The 27,080-nt window shown below is 45.2% G+C and overlaps 1 protein-coding gene across 4 annotated transcripts in view; it reads right to left on the bottom strand.

Annotated features, from left to right (window-relative positions):
- Nucleotides 1–24,833, bottom strand: part of TPP2 (tripeptidyl peptidase 2) — a 66,391-nt gene extending 41,558 nt beyond the window's left edge. For all 4 annotated transcript variants that reach the window (XM_061133527.1, XM_061133528.1, XM_061133529.1 and 1 more), the window contains exons 1-9: nucleotides 24,585–24,833; nucleotides 17,192–17,320; nucleotides 11,375–11,470; nucleotides 9,709–9,813; nucleotides 6,644–6,768; nucleotides 5,826–5,989; nucleotides 3,887–4,041; nucleotides 3,151–3,227; nucleotides 758–885 (exon numbers count right to left, since the gene is read on the bottom strand). In XM_061133527.1, the coding sequence (XP_060989510.1) occupies nucleotides 758–885; nucleotides 3,151–3,227; nucleotides 3,887–4,041; nucleotides 5,826–5,989; nucleotides 6,644–6,768; nucleotides 9,709–9,813; nucleotides 11,375–11,470; nucleotides 17,192–17,320; nucleotides 24,585–24,749 (1,144 nt within the window). In that variant the 5' untranslated portion in view covers nucleotides 24,750–24,833. The remainder of the gene's footprint in view (nucleotides 1–757; nucleotides 886–3,150; nucleotides 3,228–3,886; nucleotides 4,042–5,825; nucleotides 5,990–6,643; nucleotides 6,769–9,708; nucleotides 9,814–11,374; nucleotides 11,471–17,191; nucleotides 17,321–24,584) is intronic.
- Nucleotides 24,834–27,080: the final 2,247 nt, after the last annotated feature.

Below are 27,080 nucleotides of genomic sequence, written 5' to 3'. Positions count from 1 at the left end.
GCTCCCAGAGAAACTCAAGGAGGAAACTCTGCTATAAATACACAGCCGTACACTATAAATAAGAAGTGAAGCAAGTGTCTTCATTTACGCTGCTCACTTAGCCTGGAAAGCCCATCCCCTGCTTATGACTACCTACTGAAATCCTTGTTCTCACACTTCTTCCAGAAAGCCCTGCCCAGACTCTCAAATCAGAGGGAACTGCACTTTTGTGATCCCACAGCCTGATCTGGGACTGCAAGGAGATCCACCCAGTCCATCCTAAAGGAAATCAACCCTGAATATTCACTGCAAGGAATGATGCTGAAGCTGAAGCGCCAGGACTTTGGCCACCTGATGTGAAGAACTGACTCACTGGAAAAGACCCTGATGCTGGGAAAGACTGAAGGCAGGAGAAGAAGGGGACAACAGAGGATGAGATGGTTGGATGGCATCACTGACTCGATGGACATGAGTTTGAGCAAGCTCAGGGAGATAGTGAAGGAAGCTGGGTGTGCTGCAGTCCACGGGGTCACAAAGAACTGAATATAACTTAGCGACTAAACAACAGGCCTGATCTACACTTCCGCTATACGTGATCTGCACGTCCCCACTTACTCCAGTCTGCTGGAGATGAAATTCTACATCAGTGGGTCCCTACTAGAGTTCACTTTCCTGAGGGTCTAGAGTCCTGAGTGTAGGAGAGATACAGTTAACACTGTATGGACTGAGTCTTTTCGTCTGCTTGTTTTTAAGTTTATCTCTAAAACAGGAAACTCACCTATCACACTGGATGTGGTTCCTCCTGGACACCCAACTGTAGACAGGCAGGGGCCGTTATTCCCAGCACTTGAGACATAGATTATATTGTGCTTCCACACGGCTTCACTGATTACTTCACAGATTCTCCTGAAAGAGGGAGAGGATTCCTTTGAACATATGAACTGTCCACTTTTCAAGAAATGGCTTACTGTAATATGAAAATATTTTCAAACATGGTTTATATGAAAAAAAAAAAAACCAAAAAACAAAAAACCCAAAACATGGGTTGCGAGCAGCAGAAGTAGAACAGTGGTCAGGTCAGAAGGGGTGCTTAGAATCACTCAGGGACATTCTCAAACTGCAAGCGCATTGCTTCTACTCACAAAGTGTTTATAAAACTAAAACACATTCAAACACAAGGTCAGGTAAAGTCCGGCATGTCCACCATTAGTGGACATGCCAAGAGACATACCCTAGTTGGGTTTCAGTGGAGGGAGTTAGGAGGCCCCGTTTTTAGCGGGGAATGTGTTAAAAACAAAACTGTATATACGTGAGGAAAATAAACTGCAAAAGGGCCAAAAGCAAAGACTGCACCATTAGCAGAGACTGGGTCAGGGGCCTTGGGGGTCCACTCCACCCTACACTTGAAGTATGGAGAACCAACTCCTCACAGAGCTGTGACAAGAGGCAAAGGTGAATGGGGAAATAAGGCACTAGGGAGATTTAAAATAAGAGAGATCTGGTCAGAGTTTGACAGCAAGGAAGAAAAATACACTGGTAGTAATTACAGGAGGCAAAGTTAGACAACGAGGAAAAATAATGAGGTTGAAGTAAAACAGGTAAAGGGCCAAGGATACTCCAAAATCATAAAAGTGAAAGGAAAAGAACATTAGAGTAAGAAGACTGTAAAAGAAGCAAGGTCCCAGGAGAGAAAGATATACACTGCGGTAACGAAAGCAGGGGAAGCGAGGTTACGTTCACGACCGATGCTGACAGCGTGCTCATTACCGGGTCCGGAAATGAGCATCTGTTTCACAAGGAACCCAGTACCAGTCAGCTGAGGAAATGATGGGTTTTAAAATATTTATTTCTTAAATCAACATATGGTAGGACCGACCTTCTCTTTGGCGCCTAGTTCTGAGACTTCATGTATGTACAGACTGTGAAACCACCACCTTTAAGTACAGGAATGGTTTCAGCACCGCAATAAACCGTCTGCCAGGTCATCTGGCCATCTGTAGGTGCAGGGTCCCTTCTGCATGTCGGCGCCCAGGGATCGCTTCTGAGCCCTGCCGCTGTGTCTCTTTCAACATGTCACCTAAATACAACCCTGGGACACAGAGCCACTGAAACCAGTTCTTTCCATCTGGCCAAAGCATTTATGACGCACCCAAGAACACTAACTCACTGCTGACAGCCAACTACAGGCTCCAGTTTGGGGACACTTCCGTTTTGGCAGAAAATGCACGATGGGTGCATCTGGATGGGGTGTTGGGAGGAAACTCTCCAGACAGGGTCACTGCCGAGTTAGCGCTATGAAGACAGAAAGGCTGAGGTAACATGAGATCAAGGCTAAGCCAGAGGGCTCGGCGGCTGGAAGACCCTTACAGCCCCAGGAGGGGAGTGGGCAGTGAGAACCGCCCAGGGGAAACAGGGAACACATCTGTCTAGGTTTTGCTGGAAAAGTAAGCGAAGGCCATGGGAGACAAGGAGGCTTGTTATTAGTTAGTTTTAAAGCTAGTGGATACTTGAGCACGTCTGTCTAACAGCGAAGAGAGCCAGGAAAGGAGAGGTTCGGTGCTGGAGGGCATCTCCGAGGCTGGAGGGAACCAGAGCCAGGCTCTTGGTCCCGGGCACGCTTCATGAGAGAAGGGCCGGCAGCAGGTGGGGTCAGGCGGGTCACAGGAGGGCCCGGAGCCCCCCTGAGCGCTTTTATCTGCTCCGGGAAGGAGAGCAGTGAGCACAGCAGCTGCGGACTGACGGGGAGGTGGCCGGGAGCCCCCAGGGGAAGGTGTGAAACGGCCGACCAGGAGGCCAGAGACAGCGCTGACCCCACACGTGCGGCGCGAGGCCCCCGAGCCCGGCACCAGGCCGGCCTCCGTGAGCCCGGCAGCTGAGGGGCGCCGTCGCGGCAGGACCTGCAGGGCTTCCGCTGGCCGGGTTCTGTCAGGCGAGCACGCCTGAGAGGTCGGGCTGCCTGTGGACGGGGGCCTGGGGGCCGTCGGGTGGACCAGCCAGGAGGGGACCCCGACGTCAAAGACGTGACCGTGGACGAAGGGTCTCAGGGACGCACAGTCAGGGTCGACCCACCAGCCCGCCCTCTTTCAGCTGTGACGCTCGACCCAGTTACCCAGAAACGCTCACTGCTCTGTCAGCTAAGCTCCCACGGCTGACGCGGCAAAGAACACTCACCCGGAATTCGGCCAGTGAGTCGCTTCCCCGTAGCTGTAGTTGACAAGATCACATTTATGATTTATAACTTCTATCATCTATTAAAAAGATAGAGAGTCCAGCTTAGGCAGCCATTTATAAAAAAACATATAAGCTAGCACAATAAAGGCATGGAATCCCACAGTTCCGTAACCAATCATATTCCAATTCATACCTAAATTCATGAGTTACTGCCAGACATATGGCTGACAAACTCAAAAAAAAGTGTGTGTGTGTTTGGGGCAGGGGTTGATACACAGCACGGGAAGGAGTCAGTAAAAAACCAACCAGCATCTGCAGAGTTGAGCTGGAGAGACGAAGGGGGGTCTCTTTAAAGTCTAAATTCACTCAAGTGAAATAGAATTCATATGTTAAAATGACGAATAAATTCTTACACTGATGGAACAGCCTGGCTGAGACATCTTCCTGTCTTTTTTCATGCTTTTAAAAGTAGCTCAAAATAGTTTGCTAAGGGATTTACTACAAGCGAGAAGTATAATGTAAACAATGTTTTCCTATTTCTCCAAATCCCTTTAACCCTAACAATTTCTAATAAAAATATTTTTCAAATGAGTTAAGCATTTGGGGCTTTGAAAAAAGTCCTATACACTGAATACAGTTCCATGTGTTTTTGGGAAAGCAAGAGCAGCTTGCTAACGGAAGCATCCACGACCATGAGCCATCCAGTCCCGGACACCGGCAGCTCAGGAGCACTCACAGCTCTGATGAGGCCTGTGCCTGTCTCCATCGTGCTCAGTCTTGTGTCTCCAATCTTGATGGAAAGGATCTGAGCACCAGGAGCAACGCCATTCCGCTCAGGCTCTTCGGGAAAATGCCCGGCAGCGATACTAGCTACATGTGTTCCGTGGGCTCCTAGAGGCAAAAGGGGGAGAAAGTGAGGAAACACCCTCAGAGGCTCAAAGTTTTAACTGCAAGATTCAATCTGCGTATTAGTATTCAGAAAACACACTTATCTTAATGCGTAAGGGGGTATTGTTCTGTCTCTTCATAATAATTCACAAAAAATGACTGTGAATTACATACGCTATTCTGCCACCCTGGATTCTACGCTGGTCAGTCACAAAGGTGAGAAACTATTCGCACACATATAACTGACAAAGCACTTATATCTAGAACATAATCTTTCAAATCCAAAAAAAAAAGAGAACCCAAAAGAAAAATGGGTAAAGAGCGTTTGAAAAACATTTCCCAAGAGGATAAGCAAATGGCAAATAAATGTATGAAAAGATGGGTCACCTGGGAGATGCAAACAAGGCCACACGGAGCCACGCCCTGCTGAAGAGCTGAGGTGAGGGCGGCCACCGCGGGCGGGGACCCTGCCACTGCCACGGGGAGCTCGGAGGGTCTTCAATGCTGTGTGGACCTACCACACCCAACCAGCTCTCCCAGACGTGGGTTCAAGTTAAACAAAAACGAACTTCCACACAGACCTGTACACAGCTGTTCACAAAACCCAAATGTGTGTCAGGAGCTGAGTGGATAAGGAAACCACGGCGGACGCACATGATGAAGCACAACTCGACAGTAAGGAACAAGCTACTTGTAATCACAACATGGATTCAGGCCAACAGGCTGAAATGGGCAGGCAAAAAAAACTGTATTCTTTTTTACTCCATTTATGTAAAATTCTATCAAATGTACAGTAATCTAGGGTGGACAGAAGGCCATTCGGCGGCTCCCAGAGGATGAGCGGAGACCACTGGATTATAAAGGAAGAACAAGCCGGCCTTTGAAGGTGGTGGTGATGGAGATGTTTGTTATTTCGGCTGTGGGGATGGTTTCCTGGGTGTGCGCGCACATCAAAACTCACCACGCTGTGAGTGTGCGTGTGCAGCGTCCTGTACCTGAGCTGTGCCTCTACGGACGTGGGGGCCGTGGGGGGCCGTGGGGGGCGCGGGGGGCCGTGGGGGGCCATGGGGGGCCGTGGGGGGCGCAGGCTGCCCCCACCTCACCCTCCTTCTCCCTCCCAGAAGGAACCGCTGCACTGCAGCTGGGGCACAGCTTCTTCCCACCTGTACTTTTATAGTTTTACCACACACACACACACACACACACACTCACCCATAACAGGACACAGTATTGTTCAGCATGTTTAAAATTTTCACACAAATTTTTTTAACATCAATATATTTTTTTCAGGAAGATTTACATATGAGATTTATACATATAGTTATATGCAGATTTATTCATTTTGATTACTATATAACATATTCCACAGGATAAATCACATAATTAAAAAAAAAAACATTCTTTTCTCGCTGGGTATTTAGAAAGTTTATAACTTTTTTGAAATTGCAATGAAAGCTGTGGTGAGGATCCTTTTACCTGACTCTTCACAATCATGGTGAATTTTCAAGAGTCAGCATTTGAAGATTAAATTACTGTTCATTGAATGAACTATGTTTATGTTATTTTTTGTTGCTGGACCATGCTCACACTCCTGGAATGGATCCTACATGGTTGTGGCCTTAAAAAAAACAATACTTTTCCAGGGAATCAAATCACATCCATGACTCCAGACCTAGTTCTATCGTAGGGATCAGTCAATTCTCCTTAAGGCTGTTCTTGGGTAGAGGAATTTATCCTCCTGGTATTTTGTATGTTCATCTCTAGTTAGCAAACCTGAAACAGAATACCTCCACTGGTCACTATGGAGAGCAGGTTTCCGTCGTCGTATATATTAACGGAGTAATTCAGCATCTCAGCGGTGCCGAAAGAGCCATACTCCTGGGCCTCTTTGTAGTTTCTCAGAACAGTCGATTTACTCAGATCCCCGTCTTCATTTGAATCAATGCAGGCTCTGTGAAAGGAGAATTAAGAGTAGGTAATGCAATTTATCTTCTTTTTCTACCTTTCTAAAAATCACGAAATACAGTTTCTCGGTCTTTCTCAACACACTATCTCTGTTTACCACCACAAACGTGGCAGCTGCCTCTGTCAGAGGCCTCAGTAAAGACTGGGTGAGGTGACTTAAGCAACCAGCCCTTAAATGAAGTCAGGCACAAGGGGCTCTAGGAGCTGTCCTTCACAGACCTCCAGGAAGAAAACGACCCACTCGATTAAGGAATCAGATCAACTTGGCATCTAAGTCTCTAGTGGTAAATCTTTATCCCACTTTCCGCCTCTGCCCTTAAAACATTTATAGTAGATACTCTGCCCAGCTTCAATCAGGAACATTTCTACGATCAACCTGCTGTTGTCTATTGAATAACTACTGTCTGGTTAAGGAGGTAAGATTCTTTAAAAGAGATAAGAGTCAGCTTTCATGCCTAACATACTAAGAAGTTCAAAAGGTTTTATCCAAAACTACTCAAAAGCCAACCCAGCTCTCGAGGAGCTTTGCTTAAAGATATTAATGTCTTGTAAACCAAATCTCCAGGCAGTTTTGAGGGTTTAATGTTCTTTAGAGCAAGACTAATTTTAAATGAAGATGCATAAAATGCACAAGACTTACCTCCAAGTCTCACCATCAAACCACACCAAGCAGTCATACACAGGGCCAGGATCACTGTATTTTTTCTCAAAAGAGTTTAGCAATTCCACTTGACTCTGAAGCTCCTCCTTGATTAATTTATTTGCCTAGTCAATTAGAACATATGTTAATGTTAGTACATTTTGTGCTCTTGACAAGTGATATTAACAGACAACCAAAGACAATGTGACCCAGTAGTAAAGTCATTTTACCCTGGAAAAATGTAAGAAACTTTCCTTTTATATCTGTGCAATTTGAAATTCAATTTAGTGGCAGATATCAATTAAAATATTAAATAATTTAAAAAAAATACTTCTTTCACTATCATAGTCCGTCACTCACTGAATCTGCTTTGGGAAAGACAGGGTGCTGTGTGGTGGTGATCTCATTTGGCCAAGGGTGTCAGTCACATACCTGTGTTCCAAAAGTAATGCTAAAATTGCTACACATTAGTTTATCTATCTTTAGATTTTTATATCCAGGAACATTTCCATTTCAAATCTGTTTCTTAAGAGCCCAAATAAATAATAGGAATTATGAATAGTCTCACCTCTGTTGAATTTGCTGAGTTAAATACATACTGTATTTATGACCAAGTACATATACGCTGCTATTCAACCATCCTGAGCTATAAAAACGGAAAATTTGTATGCTTCAAACTAACCACTTTTTAAAACTACATACTATATGAGATGGACCTACATTTGCCTGAATAGTCCAAGTGAATAAAAATTTAGGTTTCACATGTTCCCAAAATCTTAAGTTATGCTTCATTTTTCCTTATTCAATATATTCAATGTTTACTCCTCCTCAAGGAAAAAGACAAGTATATAAACATTTTTGGCATACAAAATAAAATGGTTAATTAAATTCAGATCCCTCTTCTATAGTTAGTTCTCTATATGTAGTACCTGAAATACTACATTTCATGTCTCCAACGGGAGGTTGAAGAACCAAAAGTGATCTAACCGAAAATTATACAGCTGTTAAAAATGAACACAGATAAAGTAAATAGAAGTGTGTGTGTGTAGATCTATATAGGCTGGTGGGCCTTGACCTGAGCTGCATGTTAATAAAATCTCCTGAACAGTTTTTTAAATACCTGCCTCCTCTGTAAGGTTCTGATTTATTTCCTCTCTAGGACACAAACACCGAGTTTTCAAAGCTCCTCGTGTGATCCTACCATGCAGCCAGGGCTCAGAATCACCAATACAATCCCATTTCTGATTAAGAAATGCATGCCCTAGAAGCCTAAATAGGCGCTTCCTCCAGCAAAGACACACATGTGGCCAATAGGCACAGGAAAAGATGTTCAATGTCACTTATTATTAGAGAAATGCAAATCAAAACTACAATGAAGCCATCACCTCACGTTGGTCAGAATGGCCATCCTCAAAATGTCTACAAATAACAAATGCTGGAGAGGGTATGGAGAAAGGGAATCCACCTATGCTGTTGGTGGGAACGTAAACTGGTACACTGTCTCAAAAACAGTGCGGGGATTCCTTAGAAAACTAAAAACAGAGTTACCACATGATCCAGCAATCCCACTCCAGGGCATATCCTTGGAAAAGATAAAAACTCCAATTCGGAAAGATAGCATGCACCCCAGTGTCACAGAAGCACTGTTTACAACAGCCAAGACAAGGAAGCAACCTACACGCCCACCAACAGGTGACTGGATAACAAAATGTGGCACATACATACACACAATGGAGTCTTACTCAGCCAGAAAAAGAACAAAATAATGTCATCTGCAGCAACATGGACGGATATAGAGATTATCATACTAAATGAAGTAAATCAGAAGGAGAAAGGCAAATACCATGGTATCATTTATATGTGGAATCTAAAAAAGAATGACGCAAATGAATTTCCTGACAGGACAGAAAAGACCCACAGACACAAACAGACCAGAGGGGGAGGGAGGGGGAGGGTAAGTTAGGAATGTGGGTGTGACAGATACACACTACTACATATTAAATAGATAAACAAAGACCTACTGTATAGCACAGGGAATTATATTCAATATCTTGTAATAATCTATAATGGAAAAGAATCTGAAAAAGAATATATATATATGCATGTATAACTGAATCACGTTGCTGTACACCTAAACCACTGTATATCAACTATACTTCAATTAAAAAATTCATTTAAGAAGTGGCATGCATTAACAGAAAAATTCAGAAGGACGAATATCAAGTTGCTGTTAGCATCCCTGGGTGGTGACATTCCAGAGACTTTCACCTGCTAAACCTCACATACCTCTGGTGCTCCAGTTTCTGCAATGAGCACTTACTGCTTTTATAATAAACTGAGATGCTATTTTCATCTCATAGACTGATTCACAAAACATGCAACGGCAAGAATGTAGAAGAATGGGAACTCTCGTATGATTCCTGTGGAATTGGTACGGTCACTTTAAAACCCACCAGAAGACAGGCACGAGAACTTTCAAAACAGGATTTTCATCCTGGCCAAAAACTGGAAACGAAGCAAGGATCAGTCTGCAGAATGGACATACATTGTGGTCCAGCCCTCACAGAGCAAGGAGAGTGAGCTACTGCAACACCCCGCACGAAGAGGGATCGCGCAGAAAACGTCGGATGAAAGCAGCGATGCGTCAAAGAACAGACACTGTATGACTCCCTTTTACAAAATTCAAAACGGGTGAAGTCACTCGACAGTGTCAGCCATCAAGGGTGGCGGCTGCTAGTGGGCGGAGGCAGCGGCGAGCAGCCAGAGGCATGAGAGGCGCTGGGGTGCTGCGCACTCGGGGTGCTCCCTTTGTGACAATTCATGACATCACAACTAGGATGTGTGCACTTTTCAGTGTGGGTATTCTATGTTCATTAAGAACTTTTAAACATTCGACTGATATATAAATTGATTTCAGGACAAATAAGGAAAGGAAAAAAGGTAAAATTAGACAAGTTAAAACATGGGGGAAAAAACAAATTTGGGGAAAAAGTCTACTGATTCTCTAAGAAGTGTTAATTCTCTAAGAACACGGTAATGTTTAAATAAAAGCGACTAGCACCAACTTGAGAAGGACAGTTGTTGGCAACGTCGAATTCTTCCTGCTTCCGACAGGCCTCCGCAAGGGCGACTCTGTGGACAGGGTCCCAGATTTTTTCCTTCCGTTCTTTCTGCAAAGACAGAGAAATGGCCTTCCAATGAGGTAGACTAATATGCACGTAAACTGAGACAGGAATTTAAGAGCTGTTATCAGCTGCGATGCTATACAATGCTCATACAGAGGTTAAAAAAAAATCATTTATAATCAAGTTGATAGAGCAATGGATCAGTTATAAAAAACTTGATTACTTAATTCACCACGCCTAGGCTCTAAGAGCACAAGTTTACCAAGGCACAACCAAATGTATTTTTAACATATCACAGGCCCCCATTTAAATCCTTCTCCAAGAAGAGATTAATACCATGTCAGGTAACAGCCCGAAATCCCATCATTTGAGGAAAAAGAAATGCCTTCAGCCAAGAGCAAGCAGAAGACAGGGGTAAGCCTGCAGCTGCACTCTGGTGGACGTCCTCAGCCTCCTACCTCTCCGGCCTGTTCTTTTTTCCCACTCTCATTGACTTGATGGGGATCTTTGCTGCTGAAGCTGGTCTTCCTGCCATCCCTAGTGTCTTGAACCACACTGCCTCCCAGTGGAAGCTGGCTAGTTAAAGAAAGCCTCTCCAGTAAAAGAATCAACTCCATGGACTAAGGAAGGGGATCTGCTTGAACCTAATCTGTACCTGAACGTGGCTGATTAAATTTAATATAATGCATAAAAATACTGTGCATTTTAGCCTGAAATATTGAAATAAAATAGTATCTAATAGAAGTTGAGTTACATGCATTTATTTTCTGAATTTTTTTTTTTCTTCCCAGAATGACTGGAATCTGACAAGTAAAGGTTTATATGTAAAATACTGAGTAACTTCTTACTGGCTCACTGACCCCTGGAGAAGCAAATCACAAACCCAGACTACAGGGCCCATGGGTCTCACCCTGAAGGCCCATTTGCAAGGATCACATCTTGTTTTACTGCTTTAAAATCTTACATAAAAGTAAAACTTCATTTCCTTAGTCATACTAACCACATTTCAAGTTCTCAATAGCTACTTGTGGCTCATGGCTACTATAATGGATGGATAATGAACATTTCAAACTCGCCCGTAACTACTGAAAGGTCTACAGTGCTGTCATAAAGCAGGCTCCGTCTCACTGGTTTTACAATTCTTAGCTCTCCAAAGACAGACTGTGTTTCCCGTCCTTCAGCTGCTTTAGGTCTGAGTTACTTCCTTCCCTAGTACTGAATCATCACTAACCGCAATCAAGAAAGCAAGGCGAAGACTAGAAAAATGGGATAAATTACCATAGAAATGATAGGAACAGGAATAAATAAGGCAGTCTAAGCTTTAAATTGATTGTCCAATGAAAGCATATCCATTCTCCCAGAAATACACAAATACACAAAATGTGAAAGAAATTTCAAGGTGTTCAGATTCCCTAAATTTATCCATGTATCTCAGATTAGGAAACACGAATGGGTAACATTTCACCGGATGGTGTCTTTCTTGAAGCAGTCATCATTTGAAAGTCTCCAGATCCCCTTAATCATCAGGTTAGTGAGAGCTAAGGAAGCCTCTTTCTTCAGTTTGAACAGAATCTGAAAAAGTCATCGATACCAGATTGTCCGTTACCTGAATTCTTTCCTTGAGAGCCTTTGGATAGAAATCGTAGCCATTTTTTATGCCAATGTGGTATCTGCCTGAGGGATTTGTCCAGGTCACAGGAATCTATGGGAAAAAAGAACATTTCTCACTCACTAAATGCTTCCCAATCCCAATGGCACAGTCCTGGGGGAAAACCCATCCTTGGGGCTCAACCTGGAGCAGGCTCCCGCCTTCGAGCAGTATCTTTACTACTCTACGTTGCCATTTAACCTCACTCTGGCTCCTTGTGTCTCAATAGTGAGATAGCTTAATTATAGTACCTTTCATTTACACAATGCTTTACAGTTTATTCAGGGCTTTCAACCCACACTAAACTGCTAGGACCTTCAGTTTCCAAGCACTCAGGACAACTCATTTCCCCATCACCCAGCTGCCCATCAACCAGGGGAGGGAAGCAACTTACAGGACCTCTCCGCCCTCAGATGTCCCGTTAAGAAAAAAAAAACTTCACTCTCCTCCAAGATACTACAGGATGGGCCCAGAGCCTATAAAAAGAGCTCTTTGTGTTCTTAAGAAAAAAGCTCTATAAAAATCATGATAATTACATACAACATCTTATAATAGTCTTTCCTGCTCTCTCAAAGTATTTAAAAATAACACTTCAAGCTTTTAATTTACATAAAATACAAAGAGCATGCCCAGTTTACCAATGGAGAAAGCAGAGAAGCAAAGAGAAATTAAACTTCTGGCCCAAACAGGAGGGTTGAAAAGAAAGCTGGAATCTAGTTCTATCAAGGGACAAAAACCTGGTGTAAAGGATACAGAATTTAAAGCCAGACAAACCTGGCTATGGCCCAAACTCTGCCACTCACCAGGTGGGAGCCACGGGCTTCCACTTCCTCCCGTGCAAAAGGAAGAAAATAATCTTTACTTCAGAATTCACATGAATAAGAATTTGTGTGAACATCAACCGACTTGAAATGTCAATCAAGACCATGGGGACCCTTCATATTCTATCATCTCAGGACCCATGATCACTAAAAATAGCTTTTAAAGGTGTTCAGATTATGAAGCTGAACTATCAACCACTAAAAACTGTGGACTGACTCACAATTCTCACTTGTCCAGGACCTCGAATCCTCAAGTCCCTCTTTATCAAATTATTCCCCAGGCAGGAAGCCTGTGGAGGAAATTTTCTCACAACTAGAGGAAGACAATTGTGCACAGAAGTTCCAAGATCTACTGACCTTCAAAAGCCTGCACATACTGTAAAGCAATTATCCTTCAATTAAAAAGAAATTTAAAAAAATGTCTGCACATCAGTAATCATTTCTGAATCACGGATGTCTGGAGTTTGTGAAATTTTAAATATGCTGGCATACAAACTAGTGCTTTTCATTCAAAACCGACCAGCCTTCTTTAGATAATAGGGATTCTTAACTTGCTCTTGCAACACCCGTGACACACAGTAATAACGTGTTGCAACAATAGAAGAGTAAGCAGTCACTAGCTTATTTAATCACAGGTGTCCCACCACCCACCTGGCTCTGTTCCCGTGTGCTACTGACAGCTTCTTTGTACAGAGATTACGAAAAGCTGTGAAATGCATAAGGATTAAACGAAATAACTGATCAAAGTAACTGCAAAATAATCAGGTATTGAGACAATCACAATCACTTAAACTATGTATGTAATACAATAAAAATAATCGAGTAGACATAATTTATGTTTAATTAAAGTGAGACTAAATTCTGCAGGGTCCATAAACCAGATATTTCTCAAGTCGCTACCATGCATTTTCTTCACAATACAGGTGGACAAGTTACAAAAACGTAACTAAAATAATAATAATAATAATAAGAATTATGCATAATCACGGTTTTACTAGTCAACCTTAACCAGGTTACAGCTAGATCTGTTGTTTGTTGTTCAGTTGCTCACTTGAGTCCGACTCTTTGTGACCCCATCGACCGCAGCATGCCAGGCTTCCCTGTCCATCACCATCTCCTGCAGCTTGCTCAAACTCATGTCCATTAAGTCGGTGATGCCAACCAACCATCTCATCCTCTGTTGTCCCCTTCTCCTCCAGCCCTCAATCTTTCCCAGCATCAGGGTCTTTTCAAATGAGTGGGCTCTTCACATTGGGTGGCCAACGTGCTGGAGCTTCAGCTTCAGCATCAGGCCTTCCAGTGAATATTCAGGGTTGATTTCCTTTAGGATGGCCTAGTCTGATCTCCTTGCAGACCAGGGGACTCTCAAGAATCTTCTCCAACACCGCAGTTCAAAAGCATCAGTTCTGTGCTCAGCTATCTTTACTCTTAGGCCATTAGAGAATATGTCATTTTACAAATTTGAGTATTCCATACAAATGAAGTTATTGTGGGTCTCTCTTAAAAATCAAAGCACTTTTTATTTATTTACTACCATTTTAAGCTGCTCTCTTTAAAAGAGTTTTAATTATATAGTAACTACAATGTGGTAAGACTGATTCTCAAAGAAGAAACAGAATTTCTTTAATTACTAATTACACCTCATTTTACTGACTCTTTTAAAGAAAGGCTGTTGAATGAATTGAAGGTTTTCTCAATGAGACAAGTGTCACCGTGAGCTGTTGACGATCCATGCAAGAAAATCATGTTGAGTTTTTTTGCCTCAAAACTGTACTTCAGACTTATCAGGCTCATGATCGGGTTGGACATAAGGACCCTCTCCCTTTTAGCTATCACTGCATCTAAATTCGATGTTAAGTCTGGCTGAGGCATTCACGGTCTCGCAACTAGTCTAAACTAGGCTAAAAAGTGATGATTTGGAAAATGACTTCAAGTTAAATGAGGCAGAACTTTAAAAGGCACTGTGCTTCCTTCCAAATGCTGCTAAAATTAGAATAAGGAAAAGGAAAAAAACAAAAACCCTAACGACAAAGAATGGGCAATGAGGCTTTAGAAGCCAAAAGTCACCACATTTTGAAGGCTGCAAAGTGAACGGCGGCACTGAAAATTGGTGGGCAAACTATGGACTTTTAACACACGTGGTGGGACAAGTGGGTGTTCAGATGGAAAAAAAGAATATAGGGACTCCTATTTTAAACGAAGCGTTAAATCAAGTCCAGGTGAATTCTAGAACAAACAAGAAAAGAAAAATGATGGATGCTTTTAGAAAATAAAAATGGGAGAATATCCTCATGATTTCAGGTCAGGAAGGACTTTTTTTTTTTAACTATTAAATATGATTTTAAAAAACTCAAAGCAAGTGATCAAATGTACTCAAGACCTTTATGGTTTCTTCTGCTTGTCCTTCATTTCTGCTGCTCCATGCTTTCCTTTGAAAAGTTTTTTTTTTTTTTTTACTATTTTAAAAAACTGTATCTGCTGGCTATAAATACTCTTAGTTTTACTTTATCTAGGAATGTCTTTATTTCACCCTTTTCCCCTGAATGTATTTTCACTGCATACAGAATCCGGGATCAACAGATCCTTTCTTTTTGCACTGGAAAAATGTCATGCCACACCTTTCAGGCCCCTGGGGTTCTGATGAGAAGGCTGTCAATCAAGTATCCTTCCCATCTATATAGTGGGTCACTTTTTCCTGGCTATTTTCAAGATTTTTTTTTTTTGGGGGGGGGGGGTCTTTCATTTTTGGCAATCTGACTGGATGTTTCTGGGCATGAATTCCTTTTGGTTTATCTTATTTGGGGTTCACACAGCTTCTGGAATTAGTAGGTTTATATCTTTGCCAAACTTGGGAGAATCTCCCAAATTTTTTCGGAATTTTTTTTTTCCAGCAGCACACTCCTTTCCCCTCTTTCCTAGGGTCTGATGATGCAAATATCTGACCATTCATTATTGACCGACAAGTTCCTCAAGCTAAGTTCATTATTTCCCAGTGTTTTTCTCTTCATTATTCAGAATGGTTATTTTCTATTGGTTGATCTTAAAGTTCGCTCAGACTCTTCTGTCATCTTTCTGCTACTGCATCCTTCCAGTGATGTTTTCTTAAAAAAAATATTTTAGCTATCATAAAAATTTCAGTTCTAAAATGTCCACCTGAGTGTTTTTTACAGCTTCTATATCTTTTGCTGAGTCTATTAGTTACTGCTGTGTTACGAATTACCACAAACGTTGTGACTTAAAAGAACACACATTTCCTGTCTTACACACTCTGTCAATCAGAAGCTGGCACCGCTGGGCTGCATCCTTCACTTGGCTTCAACCGAGGTGCCGGCCAGGGCCCTACTCTCGTCTGCGGCTGGTCTGGCGCAGATCTGGTGGTATTCGCTTCCCTCTGTGAGGTTCAGGGCCGGTGCTTCTCACTCATCGTCAGCGGGAAGAAGGATTTCGTAAGACACAAAAAGCCCTAACCAAAAATGCAAAAGGCTGATTTCCAACCACAACAGACTTGATGTCCTACCCATGAAAAGACATCACCTGGAAGGTGAAAATACGAGGTACAGAGGTGGAGAAGACACCTGAAACACACGTAACCCAAGGACAGGTCACCCCACACACGAGTAAGAAAACGACAGGTGACTCAGGATTCAAAACAACCAGCAGAGGCACGCAGAGGGGCACTTCACAAGAGAGAAGATCCAAACGCCTGAGCAACACATGAGAAGGCGCTCAATCTGAACAGGCGTCCAAGAAACACAAATTCAAACTACAAAGTGATACAGCTAAATTCTAATCTATTCACAAAAATTAAAAAGCCTGAAAACAGCAACTGGTAGCAGCATGCCTGCTACAAGTCCTACATGTGGTTAGTGGAAATGCATTTCAGTGCAACAGCTGGAGAAACTGGTGAAGCTGTGTCACCCAGGAAAGGTGTATCTGTGACTCAGCAATTCCTCTCTCAGGCACATATCCTAGAGCCACCTGCACACGGGTGTGCAGGGTACATCTGCAAGGATGTTTTCTAAAGACTGCGACACTCCCAAAGCGGAAACAACTCTTCCCAGCAGAATGGACACCACGTGGTACAACCAACCATGTCCCAGACACAGCAATGAAACCGAAGACATCACTGCTCCATGCAAACCATGGCTCAATCTCATGAATCTCACAAACACCCAGGAAAAGAGGACATGAAATGACACACAAATGAGGTCATTCATATAAAGCTCACAAATAGGCAAAAATAACAATATATTCCATGTATCTGCACAGAGGTGGTAAAACCATAAAGGAAAGCAAATAACTGGTTTCACAGAAGCCAAAATATGTTGTGATCTGGAGAACACAGTAAAGTCCTGAGGTTTGGCAATGTTCTGTCTTATCTATAGCAGGTAAAGTGGTATTCACTTAAATTACTCATTCAACTGTACATATGCATCTTGTGCATTTTTCTTTTTGCCTGTACAATTAACTATGAAAGGCGTTATGCTTCTATTCACTCTTCTGCTTTTATCTGTTCCCATAACTACCACTGGCCATAAGTAACTGACCACCAGTTACTCAAGACGGCTTAGCAATAGCATCCTTAGAGAAGGAGAGGACGAGCATCTTCAAAGCACCTAACCAGTAGCTTATCTTACAGGGGAGAAGAATTAGATGTCAACCATCAGCAGTTTATGTGCTATTTGGAAGAAGCAGAATTAGAATATAGGTAATCTAACCAGAGCACAGTTAAGTCAAAGACACTTGAAGACTTTACTATCTTGCTTTCCTGACTCACAGAAGCCGTAAACATTGGTTGCTTGAAAGCATGACGTCTCAGGGTGATCTATGATATAGCAACAGGTAACGAACATCATACCATGGAATGTAAGGTAAAAACATAAGATGCTCTGAGGTGAGAGCAAGCACAAAAAAATAAAGAGAAAAATTCAGTGAAAAGATAAAACACTCCAACCTTGAGCACCCTTCCTGAAAGACCAACAATTTCACCATCCTTTGGCTCCACCACCGTGGCCGTGTTCACGTCGCCGCTTCCCGTTGTGTCAATAATATCGATGATTTTCGGTTTCCCGTCAGTTGTAACCTGAAGATTAAGAGACCATTAAAACATGAATTATAGAATCCGCTTTTATCCTGAAAGCAATGCCAGCCCCCAAATGTGTATCTGTGCGTGCACACGTCCTTGTATATAAAATATCCTATAAAATCTGCATTCATTTATAAATAGGAACTGAGCTGTTTGAAGCCAAAAGCTTGACAAATACTCTCAAGAAAATGTAGTCATATATTCAGGTAACTACTTTCTGAGCACTTACCATAGGCCACACTCCGCTGAGTGTGGGGAATATACAGCAAGGACCAGTACAGAAAATTCTTGACCTCACAGACTTTGTGTTATATGGACTCAATAAACCAATAAATACGTAACATGTCAGTCGGCAGTCACGACAACCAAGAAAGTCGAGCAGGCAAAGGAGACAGGTGGTACGGGGCGCTCAGCGCTCACGAGGCTGGGCAAGAAAGGTCTCGCTGAGAACGTCAACATTTGGAGAGAGATCTGAAGAAGGTGAGTTTGGGGCTGGCCGAGTACAAAGCTTGAAGGGAAAAACGCTTACTAACAGTTCATCACCGGAGGCCACAGTAGCCCTCCAACTGAAGTCAGGTTCAGACCCACCCCTCACAAGCCCTTCCAGCCCGGGAAGCCAACACCCACCCGGGTGCTCACGCCAGAAACGCGGGAAGTCCTCCTCGGCCTCTCCTGTTGAGTGCTCACAGCCAGCTTCCCCAGAGGTCCTTCATTCTACCTCTTTAGTGCGGTTCAGACCCACCTTCTCTGGACGTCCACTACCTGCTTCCTGAGCTTCTCCCCCACCGTCACCCCTGCCTTCCCGACGGGACGCCGCCCCTGGGAAGCCCTCCAGGATCCACAGGAGCATCCTCCTGACCCTGACCACTCGGTCTCCTTTCCACTCCTCGGCCGTGGCCGCCACCCTCCTGCACCAGGCCCTCCTGCTGAGAACTTTTTGTCCCTTCAGTTGTCCACAAGGGTCCCGGTCTCGTCTCAGGGACCCCGTTTTCTAGAGAACGCTGCCCCTTCACAGAGAACTCCCTACTGGCCTCGTCTAAGCGTGCATCACCCTAAACCCGATCATTCCACCTCACGGTACTGCGGGGCCTTCGCAGAACTCCACTCGCTTCGTAACCACGGCTGGGGCTCTTCCCTGACTTGCACTAGTGGAAGGGAGGCGCCACTGGGGCAGGGGCCGTGTCTTATTCCCCACATTAGTCCAAACCCAGTAGCGTCTGTTAGGCACGTGAGGCTCCTGGCTTGTTGGACAGCCCGGCACTCCTTACTCGGTATTAAAGATGGATTTTCCTCAGCTGTGGGGTCGTGGCCAGCCCCACCCTTTCAAAGCTGGGTCCTCCGACTGCTGCAGCCCACGCTAACACTGAAAACCCCACTGCCTTCGTGGGGGGCAAAAAAAAAACCCATTCTGGGGCTTTTTCTGAGCCAGCTTCGCCAAGGGGATTTGTTGCATTCAAGAGACACGTGTTGAGTGAGCAGCGGGAATCACGTGCGCAGACCCAAAAAGGACAGGAAAAAAGAAGACCCCTGCCCTCATGAGCGAAAGAGGAACAGACGGCCGGTGGGAATTTGCTGGATGCGGCAGGGAGCTCAAACCTGGCACTCTGCACCCACCTCGAGGGGTGGGAGGGAGGGGACCCACGTGTGCCCGCGGCTGACTCACGCTCATGCGTGGCAGACACCAACACACCACTGTACAGCAATCATCCTCCAATTAAAAACAAATTAATTAAAAAAGAGAGAAACAGGGATGAAAAAAAAAAAATGCCTGCGGGGGCCAAGAGCCCAGTCCTCGGATTCCCCTTCCACCCGAGAACTCCCCCTCTGAGGTGAAGTGCAGGGTCCATCCCGAGGAGTCTCTCCCGTCACCCCCACCCCCACCGCAGGGCACTCAGAACTCTGCAGTTAGGGTGCAGAGGAGGAGGGGGGAGTTCACTGTGTGGGGGAAACGCACACACGCCTTCTTTACAAGGGAAAATGAGGGGGTGGGCTGGGGGATCTCAGATCTCACCTCAATCACCGACCAATCAGGGGCTGAGAGTTCTGTCTGGGGGCACCGCTGTTACTTTGAGGTGATGTAATGCTTAAACTGGGTGATTATTTCTTGGGAGCTGTCTATATTAGGAATAAGTATTCTAATACACTCAGAAAGCTCCAAATCATAATTAAAAGGCACCACAGAAATCATATCCAAGCCCGATAAGATTATGATGAAACAAATCAGACAATGATTTTGAAAGGACTAAGTACCTTCAAACATGAAATGAAAATATAGGAGAAGAAAAACGTAAGAGAATCTAACAAGATAAAAACAGAAACCACTAGGAGGAAGTTCGAACTCTCTTATAAACTCTCCTGTAAGACTAGTTAGATCATGTATTAAGACCAGAAGCAAATAATCTCCTTGAAAACGTATTCCAAAAAAGTATGTAATTTGAAAGCTGCACCATAGCACTAAGAACACAAACCATTTGTCTTCATCTTCTCATTCAATCAGCCAACAACATCAGTGCCTTGAGATCAAGAATCACAAGAGATCGCTAACAAGTCCAACACGGATCCTTCTCATTAGAAACCTCATTCATCAGTGTGTGAGCAAAGGAAGAGAGCCTAACGGGATTTCGTGGCTTATTCAGCATCTGCTACTGTGATCAGCTTTACTCACTAGGACCTCTCTTTCCCATGAAAAATTCTCACATGTAAAGTTTTCTATCTGTGTACTTCTCCCTTCCTCATGAGGTGAAGGGACCTACTCCACTAGAGGGAATTTAAGGGTAGGAAGGTTTTAGAAAGGCAAACCGGCTGACAATTCTGCAAGGAGCTCTGGGAGGAAGAGAGGCAACTGCACTGCTAGCCTGAGCCCGCTCTCCCTCCACTGTGGGGGCTGGACGGTCACAGGGGCCTGAAGACACAGCTGCTGTGACAGGAGCAGAGGTGGTAAGCCCTGGGAATGGAGTGGAAGACTGAGAGAGATGCTTACTGGGCGATGCTGGTGGAACGGAACGAAAATTGCCCAAAGGTTCTTCCCCAACATCAAGAACCTCAGCTACTTTTTATCTCCAGAGAACCACTTACTGTGGCAAAGTTGGCTAGGGTTTACAGAAGATCAGAATCAGAGTGGGAAGCTCGCCAATTTTTCTGCACAAACTGCAGTGAAGGAACAAGCGCTCACTTGCAATTTCAGGGATGATACTGAAAACACTCCTTTGAGCAAAGCATGGTATGTTGTAAACAAACACTATGAAATGACTCTTATTCTAAGAACATAGTGATAAAATGAGTAAGGCAGGCTTTGCTTTCAGAAAGCTTACAATCCAGCTGGAAAGACAAAAGAAACAAGAGAACAGTGACACAGGACGATGAATAACAAACGTGAAGGACAGTGTCTAGGAAGGCATGTAAGAATACACAACTCAGCTTGCAGGAAATCAGGAAAGACAAATTGAAAGGCAAACTTAAAACTGGCAGCACCTCCCATTAGTAACTAAGTACACATCTATGATAATTTCCTCACTGTATTCTTATCTTGTTGTGTCTGGCCATGATCCCACAGTAGCCCGCCAGCTGCTTCTGTCCATGGGATTTCTCTAGGCAAGAATATTGAAGCAAACTGCCATTTCCTCCTCCAGGGGAGGACCCAGGGATCTAACTCATGTCTTCTGCATTGGCAGGTGGATTCTTCACCACTGAGTCACCAGGGAAGCCCCCTCTCTTATATTTTAGTGAATATGAGATTAGAAAGACATTTACAGGACTACTTGTAATCTCCATCCCCAAACTATATTTTTTTTCCATGAGGAAATTACAGATATTATCACACACACATATATATATATATATATATTTTCCCACTCAACACAAGCACATTTCACAGAAAATGAATCTGGATAGGTGCTTTCGAGGAATTTTAACTTAACCAGGAAAAAGGTATGAAAACCAAGAGACCAAAATGAAATGCTAAGTGCTATAGGAGGATATGAATAAACGGCTATGAAAGCAAAGAGGGAAAGGGAACTGTCAGCAGGGACTGGGCCCTACTCCTCTTTGAAGTCCCAGGTCCTGGCACAGCGGTTGGCATATACACAAAAATACACAGTGTACGCGCTGGGAGATGGCTGAAGTAAATCAGCAGATATCCCCAAAGGTAACAGGCAAGGGCCCAGCCAGGTCTTATGGGATTAAATAGGCCTTTACAGGTGCCTGTAGAAAGTCTGCGGGCAGATTAAACCTCACGTGTAGCGGCATGTGCTGGGGACAGACCTGGAAGATCTGGGAAAGGGGTGGAGTGTTGTTGGTGGAGGCCCAGGGTCAGGGGCGGGGGGACGGAAGTGCTGAGATGCGAACAAAGGTTATGCAAGGAGCTGGAATCAGGTGGCAATGGGCTGTACAAAGTTCAGGACTGGGGGTTTTCATGCAAAGACAACTGGAAGGCCCAAATAGGTCAGTTTGATACTAAGCAAGGGTGTGACGGCAGGGTTTTTTCTTTTTTTTTTTTAAGGAAGGGTACTCTGGCAATGCGCAGGATGACCAGTAGTGGCCAGGAGGCCCCTGAATTCCAGGTCCTGTCCAAGCTCCGTCTCTCCTCCATGAAGCCTGGCTGGCCCCCTGATCAATCTGTTAACAGTTACAGTCTGCACGACTCCGGAATCTTTTAATGCAAAACCTTAGATGCCTGAATATCTGCTGCAGAAAAGACTTAACCACTTATTTAATTATTACTCCTCTCATCCGTCCTCCTCTCATCCCTCCGCATTTAGCAAGCCTACACGCTGTCACAAAAGAGAACTGAGCCCGAGGCCATCTCCAAAGAACGGGCCTCTCCACTGTGTTCCTCAAAGTTCTCCTCCTGTCTCTGGTCCTCTGCTCAGACTTCACTGGCTTTTCAGATGTCCAGTCCAACCACCTCTTCCTATTTCACTCGCTCCTTCCACTTTATTTTTATCTACCTTCTTACCTTAATGATGCATACACAGATCTACAAAACGCATTTGTTACAGGTAAGGAGGGGGGAAAAATACCTTAAAAATTCACTCGTGTTTGCAAGTCACCTTACTGAATTCTTTTTGGATGGCCATGTTTAGGTCAATCTCTCCAATTTGTTAGAAGATAAGAGTTAAATTTTCATTTCCCTTCAAATACACTGTTGTGCAAACATTTGTTGTTACATGCACACATCTAAGGGCTTCCCAGGTGGTGCTAGTGGTAAAGAACCTGCCTGCCAGAACAGGAGAGGTAAGAGATGAGGGTTCAATCCCTGGGTCGGGAAGATCTCCTGGAGGAGGGTATGGCAACTCACTCCAGTATTTTTGCCTGGAGAATCCCATGGACAGAGGAGTCTGGCAGACTACGGTCCATGGGGTCACAAAGAGTGGGACACGACTGAAGGGGCGGAGCACACACACACACTCTAATGCACATTTATCCTTCAGAGAGCAGGCGTAAACTCCCTCAAGGTTATTTAAGCCTTGCTTAAAAACATGAGTTTCTTGAACGGTTTTCTTGAGCTCTTTAAACAGTCACAGGTAACTAATTGTCTCAATTTTCAGAGCAGCGCGGTGGGATAAGAGTCACTGCCACTTTATAGAGGGAGGAACAGAATGACGGGATGAGCAGGTCTGGGAGATTCTACAAAAGCCTCTTTTCCCCAGACAGCACTCCTCCAAACTCTTCCGATCCCCTTATTATCCTGACAAAAGAGCCAGTGAACCACGGCCTCCAGCTGTTCTCCTCCCACTTATCCCTATAAAAAGGGAACACACACCACCCCGGAATGAAACCATCACTACCCAGGAATAAAGTCTCGAGGAGGTGATGGCTGTCACTGCTGTGAGTCTCCCGAGTTATTAACATGACTGGACCATTCCAGCACAGGAGGGAAGGCATCACCTGCTTCTCTTCTGAGGCTCCAGAGCTGCCCCGCAGGGCCAGGGGCAGATGAGTGGCACTCCGCCCCGCTGCTCAAGAATTAAGGGGAGGAAGCAAGATACCCCTCAGAAGGGATTCTCTACAGTGCAGACTTGACAGTTTCCTCTTCCCCCTGAATTACATCCTAACTTCCCAAATGCTATCCCACTTATAAGAGAGCACAATCAAGGATTTGAGAGGGCAGAGGCATGCGGGAGGAAGAGAATCCCTCAACCTCAGGGTTTTAAGACATACAGGTGAAGGACTGACACAGGGGAAGAGAGCAGCAGTCAGTCAGGTTAGACGTTGGAGAGATGGGACCTTGAGCAATGGTGAGGTTCTGCTGACTACTGGGTTTCCCTGCAAGTCTAAGGCTAAATTTACAAAAGCCAAACTTTGAAAACTTTAATCAGAAGGCTTTCAACAGAGATCAACGCTTTTAAAAAAATTACCTTTTTCACAAGGGTACCTTGATTCAGCGATTCCAAAGGTGCCGAAGGCCAAACAAAATCGTCTTTTAAAAAGTGATAAAGTACGTGGTCTTACATTTTGAGGTTGAAAAATTTAAAAAAAAAAAGAAAGAAAGAAAGAAAGAAAGAAAGCATAATTGAATGCACCCTGGAAGAGTTCGCAAAAAAAAAAAAAAAAAAAAACCCCAAAACCAACAACAAACTCAATCGGGTTCTTCTTTACGTAAAAGCCTAATAAGCCCTGCGTTTCAGCTGACCCTAAACAAGTACACTGCAGAAGACGGTTTAAAAATAGCACACAGAAAACTACGGAGGAAACAATTCCGGAAGTTGACTTATCTTCTTGAAACCGGAGGCTTTCGTTGTTTCGAGATTAAAAAAAAAAAAAAATCATTCCACCCCAAATCAAATCACCCGAACGACAGTGAGAAAACACACACACACACACAAAACCCACGAAAAGTTCTGATTTGCCTCTTCTCTGAAGCCTCCCCACAACCACCACACCACCCTCCCCAGAATAATAAAATGGTAAATAACGGGCACTGGCCGCTCGGGTCCACGAGGCAGCCGCGGCGGCGGCGGAGGGCGCTGGGCTGGGCAGGAGGGAGCCCGCGGGCCCCGGGGCCTGGCGGCGCCCAGGCTGGAAGGGGCTTCCCGGGGACGGGGGGGGGCGGCGATTAGCGCCCCGACCGGCCGCGCCGGGCCCCGCCGCTTTGTCTGGGCCGGGATTGGGGCCCAGCCCGGGCGCCCCGGGCCCCGCGCCTCCCAGCCCGAGGCTTCCTCCAGGCGCCCGGCTCGCCCTCGGCCGCACAGTGGGACTCCGAGGCCCGCGTCCCCCCGCCGCCCCCCGACCCCCGCGCTGGGGCCCTCGGCGGCCGCCGCACCTGCATGCCCGGGGCCCCGGGGTCGACCCCCGTGTCCAAGACGGCGATGAGCACCCCTCGCCCGTCATACTCCGGGTAGCGGCACAGGAAGGCCGCGGCCCCGGTCTCCTTCTTCGGGAGGAGGCCGTGGAAGGGGAAGGGCTCCTCGGTCGCGGCGGTGGCCATGGACGCAGGCTGCAAGGCGGCGTGGAGGCAAACGGCCGGACTGCGCGCGGACGAGCGGCGGCGCGAGGACAACCCGGGCGGCCGCGGGCCTGGGCTGGGAGAGGAGGCGCGGACGGGGTGGGCGGGGCCGGCCGCCGGCCAATCCTCGGGCCGCCAGAGAGGGCCGGCCAATCCCGAGCCTCTACGTCAGAGCCGACGGCGCCGCTCTCCGGAAGCCGAGCCCTAGAGGTACCCGGGGCCGCAGAGAAGGGGGCGGAGCCTGAGGCGTGGCCGGAGGGGTTCGGGGGCTGGAGCCCCCCGGGGGGGGGGGTCTTAAACGAGAAGGACTAGAGGGGAGGGGATTTTTTTTTTTTTAGGGGGCGGGCCGGCTTCTAAGCAGAGGGTCCGCGTATCCCCGCCCCACCAGGGGGACAGAGAAGGAAGTGGGGGCTTGGCGTCTGGAGAAGCGGGAAGACCCTCTCTGACAGTCGATGGTTTCCGAAAGTGCAGGTGTAATTGAATGAAAGTTTGCGCTCAGCTGCGGCGGAACCCCCCGGGTGGACCCGGGGCAAAGGGAGCCCACGCGAGCTCGCTTAAACCCCTTAGGCGTGTCGGATATTGGCGAAAAGCCGGGAGATCAATTTTTTGATTTGGGAGAGTGGGAGTGATTCTTCTGATTGGGAGTTCTTTGATTCAGTGGTGTCGGGCTGGTGTTCCCCTCTCTCGAAGGTGTGTCCCTTTGAAGAATGGTGGTGGTGGTGGTGGGGACGGGCCAGGGCTGCAGTCTGCAGTCAACAGGAAACGGGTTGCTGGCCATTCCATCGGCCTCTGTCGCCAGTAACGAAGTAGCATCCCGAAGTGGGCCCCTCCTATCCTCCTGTCTTACCCTGGGCTTCCGGGATTTCTGAAAAACAATTTTTATTTTTTCTTCCCGCCCCCACCCCGACTCTGTCTTTAAGTTGGTGTTCCTGGTTGGTCCTCAGGGTTCTTCACTCAACTGAAAGTGAAAGTCACTCAGTCTTGTCCACTCTTTGCGAACCATGGACTGGATGTAGCCTGCCAGGCTCCTCTGTGCATGGAATTCTCCAGGCAAGAATACTGGAGTGGGTTGCCATTCCCTTCTCTGGGGGGATCTTCCTTGACCCAGGCATTGAATCTAGGTCTCCTGCATTGAAGGTCATTTCTTTACCATCTGAACCACCAGGGAAACCCTGATAGAGCCATAATTGGCAGTTTTCCAGATTAAGAGTGGCTGCTATCAATTGCTCCATGCTGCCCCAGTGGCACTTTAATAATTTTTCTATCTGTATTCATGCCAGGGTAATCTCAGTCTTTGTGAGGATGTGCCAAGGATGGGTGCCTTTGGCAATCTGGTCAGCCTTAAGATCAGCTTCTCAGAACAATTTTAAACTCATAAAATATAATACAGAGAATTAGAAAAGAAATTATGTTGAAATAGTTATCAAAATATGAAAACCAACTTTGTTATACAGAAATAGTTTTATACATGTGTGTATGTAGTTATACATATGCCTCTTTGCATAAAGTAAACAGGAGCTAGTGCCAAATCTAATAAGCACCCGTAATTGCACAATAGTAAAGAGCATAAATGATATTTTGAGACCTGTACTGTGACAAGAAACTGATTTTTATGGGTCACATAGGAACAAACAGTAACGCTAACACCACTCCGGTTATTACCTGCAACTATAATTGAAGGAAATACTTAACTAAAAGGTTAGTGGAAGTTAAGCTGTATTTCTCTTGTTCTACTCAAGTTTTTGAACCCCTCAGATTCTATCATGGACTCCAGGTTATGAATGCATGGTGTCAAGGGAAATCCTATGTACACCAGTTTCCACTTCACGGGATTGGGGGATTCTCCATGAAGTCTCAAAAATTACTGTAAAGGCTGTGCAGGTTTTTTGAATTGATTACTTGCCCATTCATTCTACTCTATAAGTCTTAGAGAAGCACGTTCTCTTTAGTGAAGAGGAAACAGGATAAAGTTTTCCTTCCTGCTCCCAACTGTGTTTATGTTACCTCGAAAAGGACTTACAGTGATTGAGAAAGAAAAGAGAAGGACAAACTCAGAAGACATTCAAGAAAAACATATAGTGACAGAGTGGAATAGCTTCCAGGTTCAACTGTTCAACTGTTGTCCAATCGTTTCATTTTACAGATGAGGAGCAAAGATAGACAGGTTTACTGACTGCCACAGGTTACAAAATGAATTGATGAAAAAGCTGGATCTCTGTTCTGTCTGTCTGTGATGTTTTCTACCACACCAGTCGAGCTCTGCTGGAATGTCACCCAATGAATGGATGGGGAATGAACTGTTCACTATGAAAC

Source organism: Dama dama, chromosome 30 (genome assembly GCF_033118175.1).
Source record: "Dama dama isolate Ldn47 chromosome 30, ASM3311817v1, whole genome shotgun sequence".
NCBI lineage: Eukaryota > Metazoa > Chordata > Mammalia > Artiodactyla > Cervidae > Dama > Dama dama.
This window is presented reverse-complemented; position numbering and strand designations above follow the sequence as displayed.